The 22,400-nt window shown below is 36.2% G+C and overlaps 4 protein-coding genes across 5 annotated transcripts; 3 read left to right on the plus strand and 1 right to left on the minus strand.

The window, feature by feature from the left end:
- Window positions 1-3,766: 3,766 nt before the first annotated feature.
- On the plus strand, window positions 3,767-5,725 carry LOC127262910 (protein phosphatase 2C 16-like). The gene is made up of 5 exons (XM_051291777.1): window positions 3,767-3,835; window positions 4,423-4,722; window positions 4,807-5,148; window positions 5,216-5,312; window positions 5,391-5,725. Exons 1-5 carry the CDS (start codon window positions 3,767-3,769, stop codon window positions 5,723-5,725), a joined length of 1,143 nt encoding a protein of 380 aa, XP_051147734.1.
- A 1,406-nt stretch (window positions 5,726-7,131) lies between these two features.
- Window positions 7,132-10,960, minus strand: LOC127262807 (phospholipid:diacylglycerol acyltransferase 1-like). The gene is made up of 6 exons (XM_051291635.1): window positions 10,294-10,960; window positions 9,165-9,387; window positions 8,781-9,064; window positions 8,376-8,697; window positions 8,014-8,273; window positions 7,132-7,783 (listed from the first exon to the last, which is right to left on the minus strand). The coding sequence occupies exons 1-6, from the start codon at window positions 10,722-10,724 to the stop codon at window positions 7,297-7,299; spliced, it is 2,007 nt and encodes a 668-aa protein (XP_051147592.1). The 5' UTR covers window positions 10,725-10,960; the 3' UTR covers window positions 7,132-7,296.
- A 2,015-nt stretch (window positions 10,961-12,975) lies between these two features.
- LOC127263035 (protein Brevis radix-like 2) lies at window positions 12,976-16,369 on the plus strand. Of its 2 annotated transcripts, none has more exons than XM_051291958.1 (6): window positions 12,976-13,341; window positions 13,448-13,627; window positions 13,693-14,057; window positions 15,326-15,461; window positions 15,618-16,015; window positions 16,106-16,369. In XM_051291958.1, exons 2-6 carry the CDS (start codon window positions 13,505-13,507, stop codon window positions 16,182-16,184), a joined length of 1,101 nt encoding a protein of 366 aa, XP_051147915.1. In that variant the 5' UTR covers window positions 12,976-13,341; window positions 13,448-13,504; the 3' UTR covers window positions 16,185-16,369. The 2 variants fall into 2 exon arrangements, with proteins under 2 accessions (XP_051147915.1, XP_051147914.1); XM_051291957.1 differs by having other exon boundaries at window positions 12,976-13,123.
- Window positions 16,370-19,986: 3,617 nt separating this feature from the next.
- Window positions 19,987-21,842, plus strand: LOC127262775 (protein BIG GRAIN 1-like A). Its single transcript, XM_051291586.1, has one exon. The coding sequence runs from the start codon at window positions 20,306-20,308 to the stop codon at window positions 21,620-21,622; it is 1,317 nt and encodes a 438-aa protein (XP_051147543.1). The 5' UTR covers window positions 19,987-20,305; the 3' UTR covers window positions 21,623-21,842.
- Window positions 21,843-22,400: the final 558 nt, after the last annotated feature.

Consider the following 22,400-nt stretch of genomic DNA (forward strand, 5'->3'; position numbering starts at 1 on the left):
ACGACGATTTCAAATTAACCACGAGCGCCTTTATATTTTGAAGAACGAGGTTTTTTAGGTATTCGGCAGCTTTTTGTGCAGCCTGGTCGACCCTTGGCTTCTCCGTGCTTTATGTGCAACCTCTCACGCCTCGAATGTCCCACAAGATGTTCCTGGACATCACGAGACACTTTTCTTCTCTGGCTTGAGCCACAATCATTACTTCATGTTGGAGATTATCCACGGTTTTAAAGTACTGGTCACTTTAGCAAGTTGGAAAGTTTCGGCTTATATGCGATAACCTAAAAAATGGATGACCACGAGTATCGACCTACCGATGGATCTTTATATTGCAAGAACATGTTCGGTTCTCGTTCTGTTGGATGACTTTGCCGCCGGAGGACTTGATCCGAGCACATCCATCCTGTCTTCACAGTTTGGCCGCCGAGCACACTTAAAACAAAAATGCATTATTTAGTTCAGAAAAAAATATGAAAAAATCCATAGCCGTAAACGACTTACTTTGTGATCAATTACCATGATAGAGGACAGCCCTCAAATCCCCACTTGGGGCCTATAATATGTGATCAACAAACCACTGTAGTCTACGGGTTACAAGTTCGGAGATGCCAGTAGACATAAGGTAATCTATTTTGGAAATGAGGCATACCCTCCAACTTCTTCATTAAAAAGCTATGGTGTCGCATTCTCGTTCACCTGAGCATCTTTAACATTTTTTTAACTCGTCTACTTTACCAAAGCTAAGTGAACGAGCTCTCTGCAGTATTTTGCAACCTAAAAAAATGGAACACTACACTACCGATAATGTAGTTAAAATTAAGTTAGCCTCCGATGCGTAGGCGTAAATCGTCAATATAAAAAAATTTAAGAACCTGTGACCGTCGTACACTCCAAAGAAATGAAATGGGAAAACGAAGTAGCCGAACATTAATTTTGATAGGAATTTTGGTTCATGAAGCTGTCTCCAATTTGAGCTTGAGCTGGGTAAGAGTGAATGAAATCTAGTATACTAATGATTTGTTCTTTTATAAAATGTAAATTTTTTTATTAAAAATAAATATATTAGAATAAATATCTTTAAAATTATAAAGTAATCGAAAAAAAAATAATTAAAAATTAATCTATGCCAATGATTTGTTATTCTACATTTTACAATATTTCTAATTTTTTAGTTAAAATATATACCATTTTATAGAAATTTAAAAATAAAAACAAATATTTTAAGAAAATTTTCAATAACTAATATTAAAATATTTTTAAAAAATCCTACACACTAATATTAAAAAATCCTACTTAATTTTCAATAACTAAAAATAAAAGTTTTTAATAAATCCTACACACTAACTAAAATATTTTAAAAATCCTACACAAGTAATCAGTTTTGAACATAGCTATAGTTCGGCTGTATATGACATCATTTCAGAGGAACAAATTTTGAAAGTAATCTTTCAAAATTATTATTATTATTATTGTCCAATTATTATTTAAATAAAAATTAAACAAATTTCAAAGTTAATTATAAACTAGAATTGGTTTATACAATTCTATTTAAATTATTATCTTTTCTTTTCGAAAAGGAAAAAAATTGATAAAACAGTAATAAATGACTTGGCCATGCAAAAATACTCTATATATTGTGATAAAAAATAAAAATACAACTCTAGAACCTTTTCAATTTAGTCATTTAGTGAAAAGTATAAATATTGTAAATATTTTTCAAAATTTTAAAATTATAAAAAAAATACTTATAGTAATAAAATTTTATAATGGAAAATTATTATTTATTTTGGATAAACTTTTGGAAAGTATAGTTATTGTAGTAGTAAAATTCTATTATATAAAAGTACTAATTAGTTTTTAAAAAATATATATTGAAAGTAGATAATAAAATTTTATTATACAAAACTATTATTAATTTTAAGATAAGGATTTAGAAAATGAAAAAAGATAAATTATTTTTTTGGTAAAAAAATTAACAAAGATTTTCAGCTATCGAACATCAGGCCATATTTATTTTGATTAGTTTTACTTTTAATTATATAGATAATTAGTAATATGTTTATAGTCGAACATAAATTTGTGGGATTTGTTAGCTCATTTATACTTAACATAAGACTTTGTGTTTTTATTAGGTATGTCAAAATGGGGCGGGTTAGCCCCGGACCCGCTCTTAATGTGGCGGGTTCGGGTCTAAATAATATGTTTTGGGGCGGGTTGTGGATTTAAAATTTTAAACCCGGCCGGTTTCGGGGCGGGTTACAGGTTTTACTAAATATTCGTTCCAACCCGAACCCGCATATTTTTTAAAATTATTATAATTAATATATATGTACATTTATATAATAAAAATATATTATTTATTTACTTAAATAATTTTAAATATAAAATTCAATTAGTCGCCTGCTCCAAATAATTTTTTAAAATTATTATACCTAATATATTTATATTTATATAATAAAAATATATTATTTATTTATTTATCTTATTTTTATGGATCAATATTTGATTATTTTTAGATTTTTTTTTCTTTTAATGCTATTTGTTTTAGTATTCGATTGTTAAAAAAATATTTATTATTATATATTTTTTTAAAAAAACGGGTTTGCCGGGTTGGCCATGAATCCGAAGGGTTCGGGGCGGTGCGGGTCCTGGAGCCGGGTGGAAGCGAAGCGGGGCGGGTCTCGGAGCCTAATATTTTCTAGCAGGACGGGTCTCAGAACCTGCAGAATCCGTCCCGAACCCGCCCCGCTAAACATTCCTAGTTTTTATATGTCTTTAAAAAAAATGACTAATTTCTTTAAAATGCTATTCAATCTAGAAAAAAGAAAAAAAAAAATCCTATTAGAAGTCTTCTTCTTTCAAAAGCTAAACCTATGGAGAAAATCATTCCTATGATCTAAGAAATTTAGTTGTTTGAATACTATTTCTAAATTATGATTTTGAAAAGCTATTGTGAATTTATAATTCATGGGTTTATGGAACAAACTTCGTAAACAAATACAAGTTTTAACTAGCTGAAACAAATTTAAACAGAAGTCAAATCAATAATAACTTAATAGAAACTAAAAATTATAGATTAACAAGCAATGCATTTCTGGAAATTAAACTTCGAACAACAAAGAAAACAGGCCCTTAATTGAATTGAAAAGAAAACAAATTGAAATCAAAAGACTATTACGAGTCTTCCAAATTGCACCTCACGGATTATGTTTTCTTTGGGTGAAAAAAAATCAATTAAAAATTTCAGACAGATTACAACTCAGCTGTCGACGGCGGCAGCTTCTTCCTCCGGCGAGCAATGAACAACGTTTCTCCGGCGGCTCCGATGATTCCCAATTTATTTGTTCGAGCTTCCAGCATAGGCGTCCCTGACAGGGTCGTTATTCTTGTGCCATCGAAGTATTCGCTTTCGTGGCAAATCGCATACTCTTCGTTCGTTAAGACACCCCACTAAGCCGTCGCCAGCAAGAATCAGACAGTGATTGTCCTTGGTCCAAAGAATGATCATCACTATCGGAACGGGGATGATCCATCGCCTCTGATACGACAGTTGTAAATTTATATCACGTATCATCCAGAGGATGGATGATCAATGGCCTCTGATACTACAGTTGTGAATTTATACCACATATCATCGAGATGATGAATACGCGAGAAATGAAGCCGTATGAGGCAAGGTGATCCAATGGAACAAGGATCTCGTGTTTGGAGTTCTTGCAATGTCTAGATCCATCGGGAACCATGGATCATCCCAGATCCGGAAGTAATGATTATTCCCCAGGCCAAGAACAACGACAGTAGCGACGGCTTGTGGGATATCCTAATGAACAAAGAAGTATGCGATTTGGCACGAAACGGAATACTTCTATGGCAACAACGGCGCCGTCTTCTAATTATGGTATAACGATCATAGTTAAAATTATATACGCTATAAAGAAAATTTTAATTAACACTACCTAAATTAAGAAACAAATATAATACTAATTTTAATCTACTAAATCAAATATCTAAAATATCTCAACACCATCTCCATCTCTCATTCAGTCAAGATCTTGAATTTTTCCTATCCTTTCTTACTTCCTTCGTCAGTCTTTTTTTTTTTTTGCTATTATCCATATTTATCAAATATTTATGAAAGACTATTTATAAAGTGGGGATGTGAGTATGGTTATAAATTCAATGTGATTTAGGGGCAAGAGAGAATTTTAGTTGGTTATGATTTAACAAATATAGATTTGATAGGATAGAATCTTTTAAAAAAAATCTAAAATAATTAACAACTATTGGATAAGATATAACTTATATATATGTAGTTACATTACTGTCATATTTTAGTAATCTCCCAAAATTAATTATTAGTCTTCTACTTTAAACTGAAAACGCTTAGCATTAACGTGAAGATACTTGGAAACCATTCGACAGAATCAACAAGCTAACAATATAATTCTGGTTCGACTTCGATCGTGTTCCATGGCAAATCCTGAATCGAACAAGACACCAATGAAGAAGGTCTTTGAATCGGACTGCCTACCTCGATGGGGTACCGTCTCTGTTTGCGGACTCCGGCCTGAGATGGAAGATGTTGTCACCGCCGAGCCTCACTTCATGAAAATCCCAAGCAAAATGTTAATCGGCGACCATGGAACAGACGGTGTAGGCGAGACATTGAGCCACCTGACTTCCCATTTCTTTGGGGTGTACGACGGTCACGGTGGGGATCAGGTTTGTAAATTTCTACATTGACGACTTATGCGAAGCTAACTTAATTTTTAATACTACATTCTCGGTGGCGTTTCATTTTTTTAGGTTGCGAAATACTGCGGAGAACGCGTTCACTTAGCTCTTGCAGACGAGCTAAGGAATGTGATTGAGGATTTTCAGGTGAATGGGAACGACATGGAGAGTTGGAAGGCACAATGGGAGGAGGTCTTCAAGAGGTGCTTCACAACAGTCGACGACGAAGTTGGAGGGAAGGCCTGTAGGATAACGTCTACTAGCACCTTCGGACCTGTCGCCCCTGAAACCGTTGGATCGACTGCAGTAGTTGCAGTGCTTTGCTCATCGCATATTATAGTCGCCAACTGTGGGGATTCGAGGGCTGTCCTTTATCGTGGTAAAGAAGCCATCCCACTTTCTGTCGATCACAAGGTAAGTCGTTCACAGCTGCGGATTTTTTTGTTTTAAGTTTGTTAATTTGTTCTCGTGTGCTTGGCAGCCAAACCGTGAGGATGAAAATGCTCGGATCGAGTCCTCCGGCGGCATAGTCATCGGGCATCGTGTTTTCGGTATTCTGGCAATTTCAAGATCCATTGGTAAGTCTATCATCCATTTTAGGCCATTACATACATATATATATATATATATGAGCTGAAACTTTCGAATTTGCTAAGGTGACTGGTGCTTGAAGCCATGGATAATTCCCGAACCCGAAGTGATGATTATGGACCGAAGTAGAGAGGACGAGTGCCTCGTGATGGCCAGTGACGGGTTGTGGGATGTGCTGACAAATGAGGAGGCGTGCGAGGTTGCACGTAAACGGCTCCTGGTATGGCACAAGAAGAACGGGACTAAATCAAATGGGCAGAGGGGCCAAGCGGTCGACCCGGCTGCACAAGAAGCTGCTGAGTATTTGGCCAACCTCGCTTTTCAGAGAGGTAGGGAGGATAATATCTCGATTGTTGTGGTCGATCTGAAGGCGCAAAGGAAGTTTAAGAGCAAGGCCTAATATTACATGATGTAACATACAACATATTATGTCTATGTGACTATGTTCACTATTTTGGTTGTGTTCTTTTGTGGATTTTACAGTATGTTTTTTATAATTTTAATTATTTTTTTTCTAAAAAATATATCATATAAAAAAAAATTATTTTTTTTATATTAATATTACAAATTTATTTTATATTCGAAATATACATATCAAGTGAAACAATTATTCAAATTTAGCTTTGTACTTTTCAAAAATTCAAACAAAAAAATTAAAACCTACAAACAAGCACACTCTTTGTGTCTGAGGAAGTGCAAACGAATATGTAAGAACACATATTGATGAATCAATGAATGAATCAAGAAGAACAATAATAATCTTTTTAAGTATGATTGCCTTTTCTTTTCCTTTGTCCTCGTAATTCATAGTCAAGCAAGTCGTAACAAAACATTACAAGAAAATTGTATTTTTGTGACTAAACTTTTTCATTCTTAAATCTATTTTTTCTGTCACTGATAATATTAGAAATATAACTTATTAAATTTAATGTCTAAAGTTCACATAAGCAAGTCATCGTCTTTGGTTTTCATTACAAATATGTTATTTTTTTTTAATGAAAATAATCACAATATAAATGTGATAATTTTATTCAAGAAGCAAGTAGCCATACATAGAAATACACACGAATCCAACTCAATAACTAACAACTAGAAACAAGGAGGAAAAATAAGATCGACCCTAATACTTATTCAAGATTCAAAATAGACTCCAAAGACCCAACTGTCATATCATACACACGCTGCACAAGCTTCACACCCAACAATGCCCACAACCCGCAAAAATCTTCCAACTTGATTGACTTCGTCATTATGTCAACAACTGATCCTTAGTGCAGCAGAATACCAACTTCAATTCCTCTCGATTAACCAAATCTCTTCAGTAATGACATTTTATATTTATATGCTTTATTATGACACATAACTTCAATCTTATTTTCTTATTTTTCATTCAAATCTTCAAGTAAACCTTTGAGTCATTAGCAGGCACGGTTAGTTGCTGCTACATACTCAGCTTGAAATGCTTCTCTATTCGCTAGAACCAAGCTCTCGGGGCTTGTTTCAATCCCTGAGAGTGGGTAAAATATAATATTATTTCGTTCACCTAGCGTATTTAGATGAAATGATTGGTGTGTGGTACACAAAATTGTGTAAACAAATATCAAATATATTTAGATTGAATATTTGACTTTTTTCGTAATGATTTTTTTTATTTGTATTTGAAGTTTTTTTTATTCGAAGTTTTTTTTTTTTTTTTTTTTTTTTATGAACGATTGTGTTAATATGTGAACATTATATATATATATATATATTTATTATGAAAATTACTCTGCTTAAATAAATCATACATTACATTGTATTCTCATTTCAAAGACAGTTGTGAGGTGAGGTTCCTTTCAAATTTGTTCTTCTAAGATGATGTTTGTATTCAGCAGAATGTTAGGCCATGCTCAAAACTGATACCTTGTGTCTAATTACTTACAAGCATATATGTATGTCTATGTCTATGTTGATACACCTATACAAGCTAAGTTATAGAGCTAAATCGATGTTTTTCGACCATTCGAAGATGTCCGAGTACACAGTGTCGCCTCCCAGTTCTTCTCCGGTGGCACCTGCAGCAACTCTCATAATGTCCTCAATCAGCGCAAAGTTTCCGAGTATATCAACATGTGCGCCGCTCTGCGTGCCCCGCCCTTCTAGAAGATTCGCCGGAGGGGCGTGCTTGTACTCACGAATGTATGTTTTCATACCCGAAGGATTGAATCTCGTCTTGCCGCGCCAGCCCTTGGCATTCATGAAGCCTGCGCTTATGACAGGCACCGTTTCATCGCCATCCACTGTGATGACGCCGGCTTTTATGCACCTGTCTTCGTCGTCTTCGTAAACTGATGTGTTGAACTGAAATGGAATGTTGCATTCTGAAACTACAAGATTTTGCTGGTAGATGTAAGCTCGCTCCGTCGGGATGCCTATGCCGTACATGGAGAAGATCTCCATCTCCGGAGCACTCGGTAGCCTGCGAAAAAAAAAAAAAAAAACCATAGTTCATCTTCACAATGTTTATAACTCATCTAGCTCGGAAATGGTTATCATACTGATTGAGAAAAATCAACTCCATACTGATTTCCTCGGTCAGCATATGAATAACTAGCAAATAGCATATGTCATGTATGTTCATATTTATAAGATGTGTTGTATGAGTATATATCATGTATTGTGTCGTTAGTTTCTTTGTTGGATTCTCACCTGGTTTCCAATGGATTCGACCAATATTTGTAGTGCGAGTACTTGGGATCGTCCAAATCCTCGGCTATCCCATAGGAAAAATGAGCGCTGCCGCGCTCCATCATTTTTGGCGCCACGAATCGCAGCAGATCCATTATATCTCCGGCGGTGTACACTTTGTATTCGGCTATGGCCGCGATGCCACTGATCCCCATCTCATGGTACTCTGTCCATACACCGTAGCAAGTGTAGTTTATGACCCTGTTGCCCTTCACAGCACCCTACATTGTCACAAAATCATTGAATTCAGATCACAAATTAAATTGCATTTTCACAAAAAAATTGATTCAAGATCACAAAATTGAAGTGCATTAAACTCTTACTCTAAACTCAGTCCTTTGAATCTCTGCAGAGTCTGCCTCTGCAGCATCTCTTCCAAATGATATGATTCTTCCATAATATCTTTTTGCTTTTTTTAGAGGTTCAGTTTCTGTGTGGTTGGACTTGTCATCATATGCAAAGTAATGTTTTTTTCTGCTAGGAGCGTAGTCTTCCTCTGGCGACCAGTCGAGGTCGCCCCAAATGGTTTCGCCTCCTTTAGGGATCATCGACATTGTGGAATCCCATGTTCTTGTCATCTGCATTATATGCTGTAGAGTTTGGATGTGGAACAAATCCTTATCAAGAACACCAGCTGCAATGCCCCTGGATACACACAGGCTATGAATGCAAGATCATAGAAGCTGTAATTGTCATCGATTCATCTGACTATTTTCCAATGCGCATACCTTGCAACAGCAACATCCCTTGCTTCTGCAGAGAAAAGCCCGGAGGCGGCTTTGGGGACGCCTAAAAATGGTCCGCCGATGTTCATCACAGCCTTTATATGTTTAGCACACCAGTCTGATCCACCCCCTCCCCCCATCGGCGCAGGGGCTTCTACCCATTTCATAAAATGTAAGAAGTACAGAACGCCCATTGAATGGGCTGTGATCACAGCCTTGTTGCCACCATTTGTCGCGACCATCAGCTCGATCTTGCTTTTCATTCTGCTCATTGTTTGGTCGCGCACCTTTCGAAGAAATATGCTATTAGAACACAACGGCTTAAACCAATACAAAACAGGATTATGAATGTATACAGGATTGGTGTATATGTGAAAGGTGCAGTACTTCTGTGTTCTGGAAGGAAAGCCTCCAATCGTAGGCAGCCATGTACATGTTTTTCTCCTCGTATCCGATCTGGGCGAGGTTGGCTATTAGAACTGCCCAGACAAAATATCCAGGAGCAAAGTAATCTGCAGCAACAAGACCAGTGACAGGCCTAACTCTAACACCAGGAGGATCCAAACCAGTTTGGTTGTCCAAAGACATATGTTCCAACCAACATAAAGGTCTACAAAGAAAGACAAAATGAAACAAACCCTCTTACAAATGCACAAAAGGGAATTGAACTGAGACAAAATCATCAACAACAAAGCAGCAGGAAGAAGAGATTCATTATCAGTGTAACAGAAGCTCATACAAATGCACACTAAATGCTATTGAACTAAGAAAATAATCAACGGCTAAGCAGCAGGAAGAAGAGATCGATTATCAGTGTATCACAAGCTCATATAAATGCGCACTCTATTGAAATAAGAAAATCATCAACGACTAAGCACCAGGAAGAAGAGATCGATTATCAGTGTAACAAAAGCTTATATAAACTCATACTAAATGCTATTGAGCTAAGAAAATCATCAATGACAGCAGCAGGAAGAAGAAGAGATCCATTATCAGTGTAACAAAAGCTCATATAAATGCACACTAAATGCTATTGAACTAAAAAAGTCATCAACGACTACGCAGCAAGAAAAAGAAATCCTTTATCAGTGTAACAAAAGCTCATATAAATGCACACCAAATGCTATTGAACTAAGAAAGTCATCAACGACTACACAGCAGGAAGAAGAGATCCATTATCAGTGTACCAAAAGCTCATATAAATGCACAAAAAAGCTACTGAACTGAGACAAATTATTAACAATAGAGCAACAGGAAGATACTAATCATCAATGCAACAAAAGATTATAGAAATGCGCCCAAAAAAAGCCATTGAACGGAGAAAAGCATCAACAGACAAAGCAACAGGAAGAGATCCATTATCAATGTAACAAAAGCTCATACAAATGCACAAAAAGCTATTGAACTGAGGAAATGATCAACAACAAAGCAACAGGAAGAGGTCCATTATCGGTGGATGTAGTTTTTCAGCTAAATTAAGAGATTATTATGGAGAAGAAGGTGTCATATGTTTTACCTCCTGTAAACTTCCCCAAATGTGCCTCCCCACAGTCTTTTCCTGAACAAACCTTCCGTACATTCATGTCCTTCCCAGAGCTCCAGCCCTCCGGTCACAATCCCCGGCACGAAAACCACCGGATGCTTGACGAGCAAGCCTTCTTTCTTGAGCTTCACTCCCGGCGGGTCGGGCATCGGTCCGGCGATCACCTCCGTCACGTATTGCGGAATGGAAGAAGGCAACAAATTGTACGCAAACAAAAGCAACCACCACATGACGCATATGCAGCCGATGAACCAAAAGCAGGTATTCACGCAGGATTGACAGGAGAATCGTTTCCGCTGCTTCGCCGCCGGTTTCAACGTGTGCGTGGGCTTTTTCTCCTCTGGATCCGGCGTCGTCGTCGTCGGTTTGTCTCTGCTGGCCCATCTCCTTCTCAAATTCGACATCCTCGATGCGTCTGCACTGCACTGAGAAATCAATTGAACGATCCGCAAATGGAAATTTCGGGAATCGTATCGACCACACAGAACAGGAGGCGTTAATCCACGATCTATACGTCGTCTGGATGTACGTGTTACCTAGCTGCTGCAGCTGCTCCTAGTATTTATCATGCTATTTTCGCCTGTATCGCTTTTCCCGCTCTGAGGTAGCAATGGCGGCGACGGCGGAGGAAATCGGCATCGTGAACTGACCGGCGGTGGAGGCCGGTGGGCCCTCGAACGGGTAGTTATATAACTATGGATGACGTGGCAACGTGCTTTACGGTTGAACGATTAATCAGTTGTAAAAATAAAATTATTAATCAGTACTATTTTTTAATTAATAGTGTTAATAAATTAAGTTAATTAAAGGCGACAATTATTTTATACACTAAGATAAGACAATTAATTTATACACTTAATAAACACAATATTTTATACGCTACCAAAAAGCTTATTTTCATTTTAAAATTACAATAATTATTATTTTTATTAATTAGTTCCAATTTACTAAGGCCACGTCAAGATTATTATCCAATTATTTTTTAGATCAAAAAATAAAAATAAAAATAAAAAATCAAATACGTTCAAAATTTTTAATGCAGCTTATAATATTTGGTCATACAATAATTACATTGAATTCAATTAATGAGATGTAATTAATAAATAGTGGCAGGTGGAATTCAATTCAATCTGCCACTGTTATTATTACCGTTGTTTATAATTCAAGCATGCCGACATATATATATATATATATATATAAATTAAATAAATTCAAAATTGTACTATAAAGTGAATTATAATAGTAGAATTATAAGCACACGAGTCACTTCTTGAGCTCACAATATAATTAGCAATTTAATGACAAAAACAAATTTTAGCTGGCAAGTGTTTTTGAAAATAAATAAATAAATATATATATATATGTATCTATAGATATCTTAAGTAAACCGACCTATTAATGGCAAAGTTTATAAACATTTTCTCGAACTTATTGGGTTTGCTACAAAGAATTGAAATGACAAAAAAAAAAAAAAAAGAAAGAGAAAAAAAAAAAGAATTGTAGAGAATAAATTCAATAAAGAATGAAAAATGATTATTTTGTTTGCTAAAACAGATATGAGAAAAAAATACAGCACACAAAGAAAATACACTATTTTGCTAATTGAAAAAAATTAACTCATCACTAAAAATTAATAAATTGGATCAGAAAAATATATAATTTTATTTTTTAGTTTGATAATTTATTTTAAAAATAATTTAGATATAATATTCTACGAAATCTGAATGTAAAATATCATATTCCCTCTGTCCCAAAAGAATTGTCATGTTTTTCCATTTTCGTCTATACTAAAACAATTGTCTTGTTTCTTTATTTATTAACTGCGGTCCCCACTTTATAAAAAAATTATTTCTACTTTTCCAAACTATCTCTAATTATTACTCTAATATATTTTTTAAAATCTTTAAAAAAACAAAGGCATTATAGTCCTTTACATCATATTTTATACATACTTTCAATTAAATACTATTATTCCTTAATTCGTGTGACAACTTCCAACAAGACATTTCTTTTGGGACAGAGGAAGTAAAAATTAAATAATAATAAGATAAATAAAATAAATAAATAAACACAAGTTAAATCATAAAAATTAAATGTAAAAAATATAAATAAATAAACAATACTTTTTCAATTTTGTTTATCTATGCCTTAATCAAATAAGATAAGAAACAAAATATTTCTATTTTTATATCTCTATTTCTATGTTCCAAATGTAAGAGATAACTTGACGGTGTATGGGATAGATTTGTGACCGCGAGGTAATCCTTATGTTACCTGTTACACATGGTTCATTTAGAGTGATATAAATATAAAATGTAATTGGAAAGGAGAATATATCAATGTATAATAATTTTTACAGTAAAAAAAGGAAAATAGTATTTTTAGGAAATATAAAATGTCATTATTGGATTGTTACATTATTTCTCGCTATAAAAAATTGAAACTTTGTTATTGGACGGAGAGAGGGAGGGAGTACTTAAAGTGAAAGGTTTTTATTGGATTCAGCCATAGGATCCATCTTATTATGTTTTCTCTTCTATATTTGATATTTTTGTGTATTAGTTAAAAAATAAAAAATAAATCTGAAATTTGGAATTGACATTCAAACAAGGCCTTAACTCTGTATGTATCATGTATGCATACAGGTCTGTGTATTTTATTGTCGTCCCTGCGAAGTAGCAGCAGCAGCAAGCAGGCAATGGGCATCGAGAACCCAAAAAATCTTAACAGCTTCTTTCCTCATCATTATGCTCCTCATTTAATCACCAATCAGATTCAGACCCGAGATCGGGGAGAGGAAGATGTGAGATTCGATTCTGCTTGCTCTGAATAATTGGTGCAGAATAATCAATGGCTTTTTCTTGATTCCTTTCTGCAGCTTTCTGAGTCTAGAACCTGTGTTTTGTTTTGTACTCCATGATTCCGCCATTGACGCAACCTCCATCACTCTCGTCTCTCTCGATTCGGGCAACTATTTAGTGTGCATACACATATACACATGCACGCACACACGCACGCATGGTTTCGTCTCTTCCGCCGCTATACATTCTCTCGAATTCTTCGTGAATGAATCGTCGCTTCGTTTTCCGAATCTGTATTATATCTCTTTGTTTGGTGATTTTTTCAGTTCTGATTCCGAGTTTCTAAGCTGTTAATTCTTCTCTGTTCGAGCTTGGTTAGTAGAATGTTAACTTGCATAGCATGCCCGAAGCTCAACACCGCCGGATCTCTGCGCGAGCCGACGGAGGACGATGAGAATGGCGCCACTCCGTCCACCAAGCAAGCTATTAAAGCCCTAACTTCGCAGGTAAAATCTCAATTCCATATTCATATTCTCGAGTCGGTTAGCCCTAGCGGTTGCCGTGGTTTCAGATCAAGGACATAGCAGTGAAGGCCTCCGGTGCCTGTAAGACCTGCAAATCGTGTTCGTGTTCGTCGCGGCAGAATCGAGGCGGAGACTACTTGGACTCAGACGCTGCCTCAGTTTCCGAGAGGTTCTTCGGGCCGTACAGAAGGACAGGCACCTCTACACCGAAGAAGGAAATGGGAACCGCGAAGCTGAAGGCGTTTTCCAGTGGATCATCCACCCCTGCTTCGATCAGCGGTAGGACTGAGTCGATTTTGTTTATGGAAGAAGACGAGCCGAAGGAATGGGTAGCGCAGGTTGAGCCTGGGGTGTTGATTACATTCGTTTCAATGCCAAAAGGTGGGAATGATCTGAAGAGGATTCGTTTCAGGTAACCACTTGCGGTTTACAGTCACTGTTTTCAACTAATTTTCATTGGATTTCAATTTTGCTCTGCAATTTTATCGTTCTTCGTGAGTGCAATGTAGATGAAGAGATAGATGTGTACTTTCAATGTGCCTTTTGATCTGAAACCTGAAAGGTGTGATTTGTTTGAGTAGTCAAGGGTTGATTTGGGTTCTAGAAATTGGGGTTGGCAGGTCGTTTTCCTGGTGTGTTTTTTCTCAACTGTATAGTGATGTTGTTGGATGGGATGGAGCATGAGAATCTATCCACACTAGGTTGCATTTACCCCCACAAATTATGGAATAAAGGTGGCCCCTGTGAAAAGTGGTGGGGCTGATCAAGAATTGGTTTCTTGGGTGTTATTACAATGTCCACATGAAACAAATCAGAATGGAAGATACTTTGGAAGGGGATGGAGATGGGTTTCCATTAGTTGGTTTCAGGGATTTGGAGAAATACCTTTGTTAAAGAAAATCAATCATCTTCCCTTTTCTTCTTTCCGAACTCCTAGCCGTCATTTTGCTTTTGCTATTTTTACCCCTTTTAACAAAATTATTATTATTATTATTATTATTATACTATTGAGTTTGCGTAATGATTAGCTTTTTGTGCTCAACTTTAAGAACCTTACTTGTTAAGTTACATGCCTCAATAAATTAATTAGTCTTGATCGGATTGATAAAAGCAAAGCGCTGAACTTGAATTGGTTTCAGAAGAAAGGCTTCTCTGAAAAGTCTGACATTCATGGAGGACATGTGAGGCTGTTGTAGAGTAGCATCATTTTTTGTGTCATGTCCGGGAATGGAAAAGTTGTAATACGGCAATGAATGATTGGGATCTTTTCAGGGCCAACAATTAGGCCAATGATATCAGACAATAATTGTGCATCCTGGGGGCCAGGAAGTCAGTGAAAAATATCTGAGGATGGTGACTTTTTTTTAGGTTGTTTGTGGGATGTTATTCCAAATTTTACTGCTTGAAACATCATATATGATTCTGGATCTATGGGCTTGTTCCTTTTAGAGCTAGATGGACTATTATACTAGATTGAAATTGGATTTATCTTATAGTTATTGTGTAAATGAACCGATGGACTGCCAAATGCACAACAAAAGAAATTTCATTACCATATAACTTCACATAATACTTCCTTTAAGTTGGTGTAAAACTATAATGCTTTATTTCCAAATTCTTCCATGTTTCTGCTTTGTTATACGAGTCTTGGCTTCAAATTTTGCCGGATTGTGTTTACAGCCGAGAGGTCTTTAACAAGTGGCAAGCTCAACAGTGGTGGGCTGAGAACCATGACAGAGTTATGGAACTATACAATGTCCAGAGATTTAATCACCCTGCAGTGCCTCTTCCCACCCCGCCCCATTCTGAAGGCGAGGTATGCTTAACTTTGAACCTGCAAGAAATTATCGGATCATGTTTCTATCCATTGTGTATGTTTAAATACTAAGGTCGAAGCCATTGATGTGGCAATGAGAATTGCTATCATTTGAGCTTTTTCCAAGTGGTAATTTCTGTTGATTTTTTTCCCCAGAACTCAAAGCTTGAATCAACTGAGGATTGTGCCACAACGCCTCCATTGAATACAGAGCATTGGAACCATGGCAGCTGTTGCCCTACTGGAATTGGAGACTCATCCTTAGACTCAATCAAGCGCCATCCATTGCAGCCTTGCCACCATCATTGCTCGGTTGGCCTCAGTTCAACTTCCGAGCCCTCCTATGCCAATGCTGCGAAAGCTGAGGCATCATTCGTTGATGGTTCAGCACGATCAAGCTCTTCGTCAAGGGGCATAGACCACTCTGGAGAACTTTCAGTGAGCAATGCTAGCGATGGAGAGAGTGAATGGGTTGAGCAAGACGAGCCTGGAGTCTACATCACAATCAGATCCTTGCCAAGTGGTGCTCGGGAGCTTAGGAGAGTGCGATTCAGGTGTGGTGTTTTCTTTTTCTATCCATATACATATACCATCATCCAATATGTAACTAAACACTAACTCTGGTTAAGAAAACACTAATGCAGTCGCGAAAGATTTGGTGAAATGCAAGCACGGTCGTGGTGGGATGAAAACAAAGCTCGGATACAACAGCAGTACCTGTGAACCTAAATTCATCATCATCTCTTTATACAGCATGGTCTCTGAGCAGAGGATCGAAATCATTTGTGAAGTGTTTGTCAAGTGACTGCAAACTATGGTGTGTTAAATTACATTATCATCATCATCCAAATCTTTTAAGGTGCATTTTACACCTTAATTTCGTTGTTTGATAATCTCATCGCCTTGGTTCTGAAAATCTTTTGAAACCTTTTTGCAAAATATTATAACTCTATCACATTATTGTTTCACCAAAAACAGGCATGGGATAGGAAATTCTAAATTCACATTAATTCTATTTCCCTAGATAAAGATAATCAAACATCTAGCCATTAAATAAGCTCTTGCAAATCAAATAATCCATATAGGATCTGATCCCAATTGAACTACTTCTTTCCATTTGTCTATGCCTGCTATCAAGATGCATATTTTGGTAGATTTGTGAATCATTTCAGGGCAATATGTGTATATATATATATATTACTAGTTACAATGCCAGAATGGAGCAGGAGTCCTATTTTTTTTCTAAGGTTGTGTAGGGTAGAAGAATTTTTCATGAAAGTACATGCATATATTACATTGCATAACACAATAACCTCTTTAATTCTTATCTAGAAATGAATATGATCCTAAATACTAAATAGTGAGGTGTAGAATGACAAAGCACTTGAATTGAAGAGCTCATCACAAGAAAGAGTCTCAAAGTGTAGGAAGTTTGGACAGCATAACTTAATATAGACAGTGAAGGGTGAAGAAAAAGTAAAGGGTAAAGAGAAGTTGGGAATAGCAAAGTATGGACATATCTTTCTTTAGATTGCTTTATCAAAAGACAAACAAATAAGTAAAGAAATAGCCCTACAAATCAAATCAAATGCTTGGGCCTTGGATCACTCACTCCCACCAGGTTTCTTGATTCCCTTTACTTCCCTTTCAGGATTGGACTCTTCTATTGCCTGCCACTTTTTGCCCTTTAATTCTTTGTTGGTTCCCCTGAAAAGCCCTTAGTTAGTGCAGTGGGGGAAACTTGGGATTTGTCCATTGTTTGGCTCCCCTTTTGTAAGAACCAAAAAACTAATAAACAAAAAAGATAAAGCTTAGGTTAGGGTGTCTTTTGTTTGGCTGTATTAGGTTGGGGATGATCCATCCATCATTCTCTGATCTGAGTTCTTGTTTCTTAGGATTGCCAAACACATCCTCTTTTAGTGACTGTCCTTTCTTTCTTTCCCCACACTTGTCTTTAACTTGAATTAAAGCACTCAACCACTCTTGTTTTTCCATTTGGCATTCCACTAATGATAGCCCACCCACCCCAACCCAAACCCCATTGCTGTTTTTGATGTAGTAACTGAACTAACTATGTAGATATGTATAATAGCTTCATTTTGGCCATTATTAACAGCAAGAATAGGTCTGGCATTATGAAATCAAGTACTTGAACACATGCTTTTGATTCAAGTCAAGTAGGTGAACTTGCAGAACTCAGGCAGGGGTCCAGCTCCAGTCCAGACCAGACTGCATAGACTTTTCTTTCTTTTTTTTATTTTTTTTGAAAATATGTGTATTATTGCACTGAGTACTTGTCCTGTTTCCATTTTCTTGGCCCCCACTTAATTTGACAACTTAACAGGACACACAACACACACACACACAGACTCTTAGGTGTTGTTAAGTCCTCCATGATCAAGATGTGTCCTGACACCATCTGTAATCACAAAAACATACAGGGAATGGAGGTTAGGTACTGTGGTGTTTAGGGTTTATACTTCTTGGCCTTGCTATTGTTAATGAGGAGGATAGTGGGATCATAACAGAGAGAGAGAGAGAGAAAACTTGTATGAGCACTGACAAGATTGAACAACTTTCTTCTTCTGTTCTTAATTCTTCATCATGTCCACTTCACCAAACATCATCTTCCCACTATAATGTTTCTCTCTCTCTCTCTCACTCTTGTTTTGCATTTTTGGAGTGGAATTTAAAATGTTTCAAATTTTCTTTTAGTGAAAAATACATGTGCTTGTGGGAAGGCGGCTTCTTGTATTGATGTGAATGGAATCTTTAGATAGTGCCTCTAATTAGTCTTTGAAATCTTGATTGCAAATCTTGCATGTACAAAAGATTTGTCTTTTATTTTTCTATTGTATTTAACTAAATAAATTCATCATTTATTCTTGGATTGGGACTTCTATTCCTCATGAGCTTTCTTGATTTTGTGCCATTTTCATCAGGGTATTGTGAATAAATGCATGTCTTGCAATAGTAACAGTAATATTAATTAGTTAATAGGTTTGTAGAATCAATGATTTCTTGTATTGACAAAAAAAAGATGCTTCTTTTATGCACTTAAGTCACCATCACACTTATACAAGTTTTAATTAGTGAACATTCTTATCACTTTTCTTAAATCATACCCTAAGCTTTTCTTTTATATACATATATTTATATGTATTATTTTCTTCCTTTAATTCAATCAAAATCAAATCTTGATTGAACTTTCTTCCCTTAGAATATATCCTCTTAACTTTGTATCACATCCAAACCCTCAAAGTAAAAGTGTGTTTCAGAGCCCACGAGTGCAACCATACTTTGTGTTATGATTATTATCACTCCACAGTTACATTAAAAATAAATAAATTTATTTATTCCTTTTGCCCCACTGGTTACTTGCATTTAAAAATGTTTACATGCATATCTAGTTATCTATATAATAATTTATTATTATCACTCCTAAAGTTTGTGCGTGTATATATATTTATTTAATAAATAAATATTTTATTGCTCCAAGTAAGGTATTGTCATCGTAACTTTTTAGTACACGTGCATGTACATATGCCCACACTAATTTCTATCTTCTTTTCCTAAGCTATAAAAAGGTAATTCTGTAAATAATTTTAAATTGGTATAAAGAATTTTATATTATATTTCGATACATGATGATGAGTAAATTCACTCCATGTAAGGTCCAAACTTTATTATGTACTTATTTTAAATTATATTTAAAACCCGGAAATCTTCGCTTCAATTTTATCCTGGGTGTATTCACCTAATAAAATATATATATATATATATATCTATATTGTCTAATTAATATTATTAAAAAAATATAATATATAATCTATCTATTTTTAAAAATCAATAATTTAATATAAAATATTATTATTTTTTTATTATATAGTATTGATAGGTATTTCATATACTCAATATTAAAAAAATTCAAATTAAAAACCACAAAAAAAGCATACTCAATATTTAATTTGATTTTTTTTTTAAAAAAAAAATCTGTTTATTTGAATGTGGTTTGAAATTAATATGAAATAAAATATTTATTTAATTTTTTTATTTAAATAATATTTTGATACAATTTTTTTATTAAAAAATTGTGTAAAATAAAAAAATATATATTACGTTTGGTTCATTGAATGTGCAATGTAAATGGTATATAACACACCCTCCATTTGTAGATAAAATCTAAATCTTGACAGAATAAAAGTAAATGTACATTTTTCTATACTAATTTAAATATAAATTATAGTACTATAAAAATTAATGTATCAAATTATGAGTAGAATGGTTATACTATTCATAACTATAATATTTTTTAAAAATATTATTTTAAATTCTTTTTTTTAAAAAAAAATAAAAAATAAAGTAAATACTTCTTAATGTGAAATTAAAAATAAAAATAAACAATCAATGCGTTATTTTTATTTTTTTTTTTAAATTACTATTAATCAAGTTAAAAATAAAAAATATATGTATATAAATAGAAACAAGAGTGCAGAAATCCAATATAAATAAAGGGCACCTTTTTTCTGGCATTAAGACAGTGAAGCAGCAGCAGGCAAGCGTGCTTCCAAGCTTTGATTGCTCATGGCTATGGCTGCTCACCTTCCCATTCCCATTTCCATTCCCAATCCCAATCCCAATCCACTGTAGTGTCTTCTTTCTCATCATTTTGTTTGCCTCCATTCATACCAAACCTTCTCCAGCTTCTTATTTGCAGCTTTTGCCCCTCCCTCGCCCAGACAATTTCCCTTTCAATTTCTTCCACCTGCACCGTCGCTACTCTTTTTGTCTCTCTCTTTCTATTATATATAATATATATACAGGCAGCAGCAGCAGAAGCAGCTATGGTGGATTTCCAGGCGCAGCAATCGATTTCGTGCTTTAGGTCATCGAGTAATCCGTCGTTCTCGTCGTCCTTGCTGGACGCGATTTACCGGTCGATTGATTTGGGGGAAGACGAGGCGGCGGCGGAGGAGGAGGATAGAAATACCACGAAGAATATGAAGCACAACTATGGCGGCAGGACGACTGATCACGAGGAAATGGCGAATTTCCGGCGAGCGTGTATGATCGAGAAGTGGATGGAGAAGAAGGTTTCCGAGAAGGTCGATGTTCGGAATCGGAAGAACGCCGCCGCCGCCGATAATTTGGAAACGGACAAGTTCTGGAGGAAGGAGCTTAATTCCAGCTCCAGCTCCTCTGATTCTAGCGGCAGCGGCGGTTATGGCTTCTTCTCCTCCTCCGACGCTGAATCCGCTTTCCCCGCCGCCGTCCAGCGGCCGAAACTGGTTCGAACCGGAGTTTTCGCAGTGGAGAAGGAGGTTCAGAGGCCGAAGCCGGTTCGGACCGGCGGTTCTGGGGCGGGGAAGGAGAGAGGCGGCGGGAATTTGGAGAGTAACTGCCGGCGGTACGGCGGAGAGGGAACGGAGAAGAATATTCCGGCGGGAGGAGGATCGTTTATGAAGACGAAATCACGAGCGCTGAAATTGTACAGCGATTTGAAGAAAGTGAAGCAGCAGCCGGTGTCTCCCGGCGGCCGCCTCGCCGGATTCCTGAACTCGCTCTTCGCCGGAGGGAATAATCCGGCGAAGCATAATAAGTCGCCGGATTCTTCGTCGGCGGCGAAATCTGCGAACGCGTCGACTTGTTCGTCGGCGTCGTCGTTCTCGCGATCGTGTCTCAGCAAAACGCCGTCGTCTTCTCGAGGAAAATCAAAATCGTCCACCGCCGGAAAAAGGTCCGTCAGGTTTTCTCCGGTGAGCGTCATCGTCGACGACAGCGATGATTCCCGCCGGCCGTGTGAACGCAACCAGACATTAAATTTCAATCTCCCTACCACCACCACCACCGCCGCTGCCATGATCAGGGAAGAGCTGATGGCGGAAGCAATGAAGAAAAGCCGGCGAGTGGAGGCGGCCGCCAGAGACCTTCTGAGAAGCTACCACCGGAAAAATCAATTCGAGTATGAAATTGATCGGGTGAGAAAACCGCAAACCACAAATCACATCTTCCATGGCGACGACGACGAAGCTGAAGAAGATGACGCCGGAAGCTGTGGAAGTTCCGATCTGTTCGAACTGGAGAACCTTTCCGGCATCGGAATGGAGGAATTACCCGTTTATGAGACGACCCGACCCATTTGGGAAGGAATGGTCGAATAGAATTACCCGTTTATGAGACGACCCGACCCGACCCATTTGGGTAGGAATAGTCGAATAGGATTACCGTTAATCCATCCCTAATCCTGTAATTAATTAATTAATTAGTTAATGCAATTGGGTGGGTAGTTAAAAGTTTTGTTTAATTTAATTTAATTACAGCAGTAACTTGTTAGTGCTACTTCAGTTGAGTTGTGAATATATATGTTGTCTTTAAATTATGTTCTCCGTTTTTATTTTCTATTTATAATCTTATATATATGATTTTTATTTTATTAATGTACTTTTACTATTATTTACCACCACAGTACACTCTTCTTAACTCTTGATTTAATAAACTCACTAATATAATTTTTATATGCCAAAATCTAACAACAAAATAGTAATTTAAGTATAAACTTAAATTTGATTTTTATAGCCTGAAAATAAAATTATTACAAAAATACATAAAAACAAATTATGCATAAAATCAAAATAGTAATTTAAGTATAAACTTAAATTTGTTATTGTTGTCTTAAAGACAACTAATTGAACGGTTGAAAATGAGTAAATTTCGATCATGAAATCATAAGGATAGTTATGCAATGATTTTGCTCATTTAAAAACCATCCAAATTTCGTCCATTCTCAATAATCGGCATTGATGGTCGATTTTTCAATCGTTGGCCAATTAATCAAAAGTTTGGCGCTGTCAAAATATGTTTAACCGGAATTGGACAATTCGGTGGCTTTTGGCCGAAATCATAAGCCGATTTTTAGTGTGCAGCAATAATACTATATTA

The sequence above is a fragment of the Andrographis paniculata genome, unplaced genomic scaffold, assembly GCF_009805555.1.
Source record: "Andrographis paniculata isolate CXL003 unplaced genomic scaffold, ASM980555v1 Contig66END, whole genome shotgun sequence".
In the NCBI taxonomy this organism is placed as follows: Eukaryota; Viridiplantae; Streptophyta; class Magnoliopsida; order Lamiales; family Acanthaceae; genus Andrographis; species Andrographis paniculata.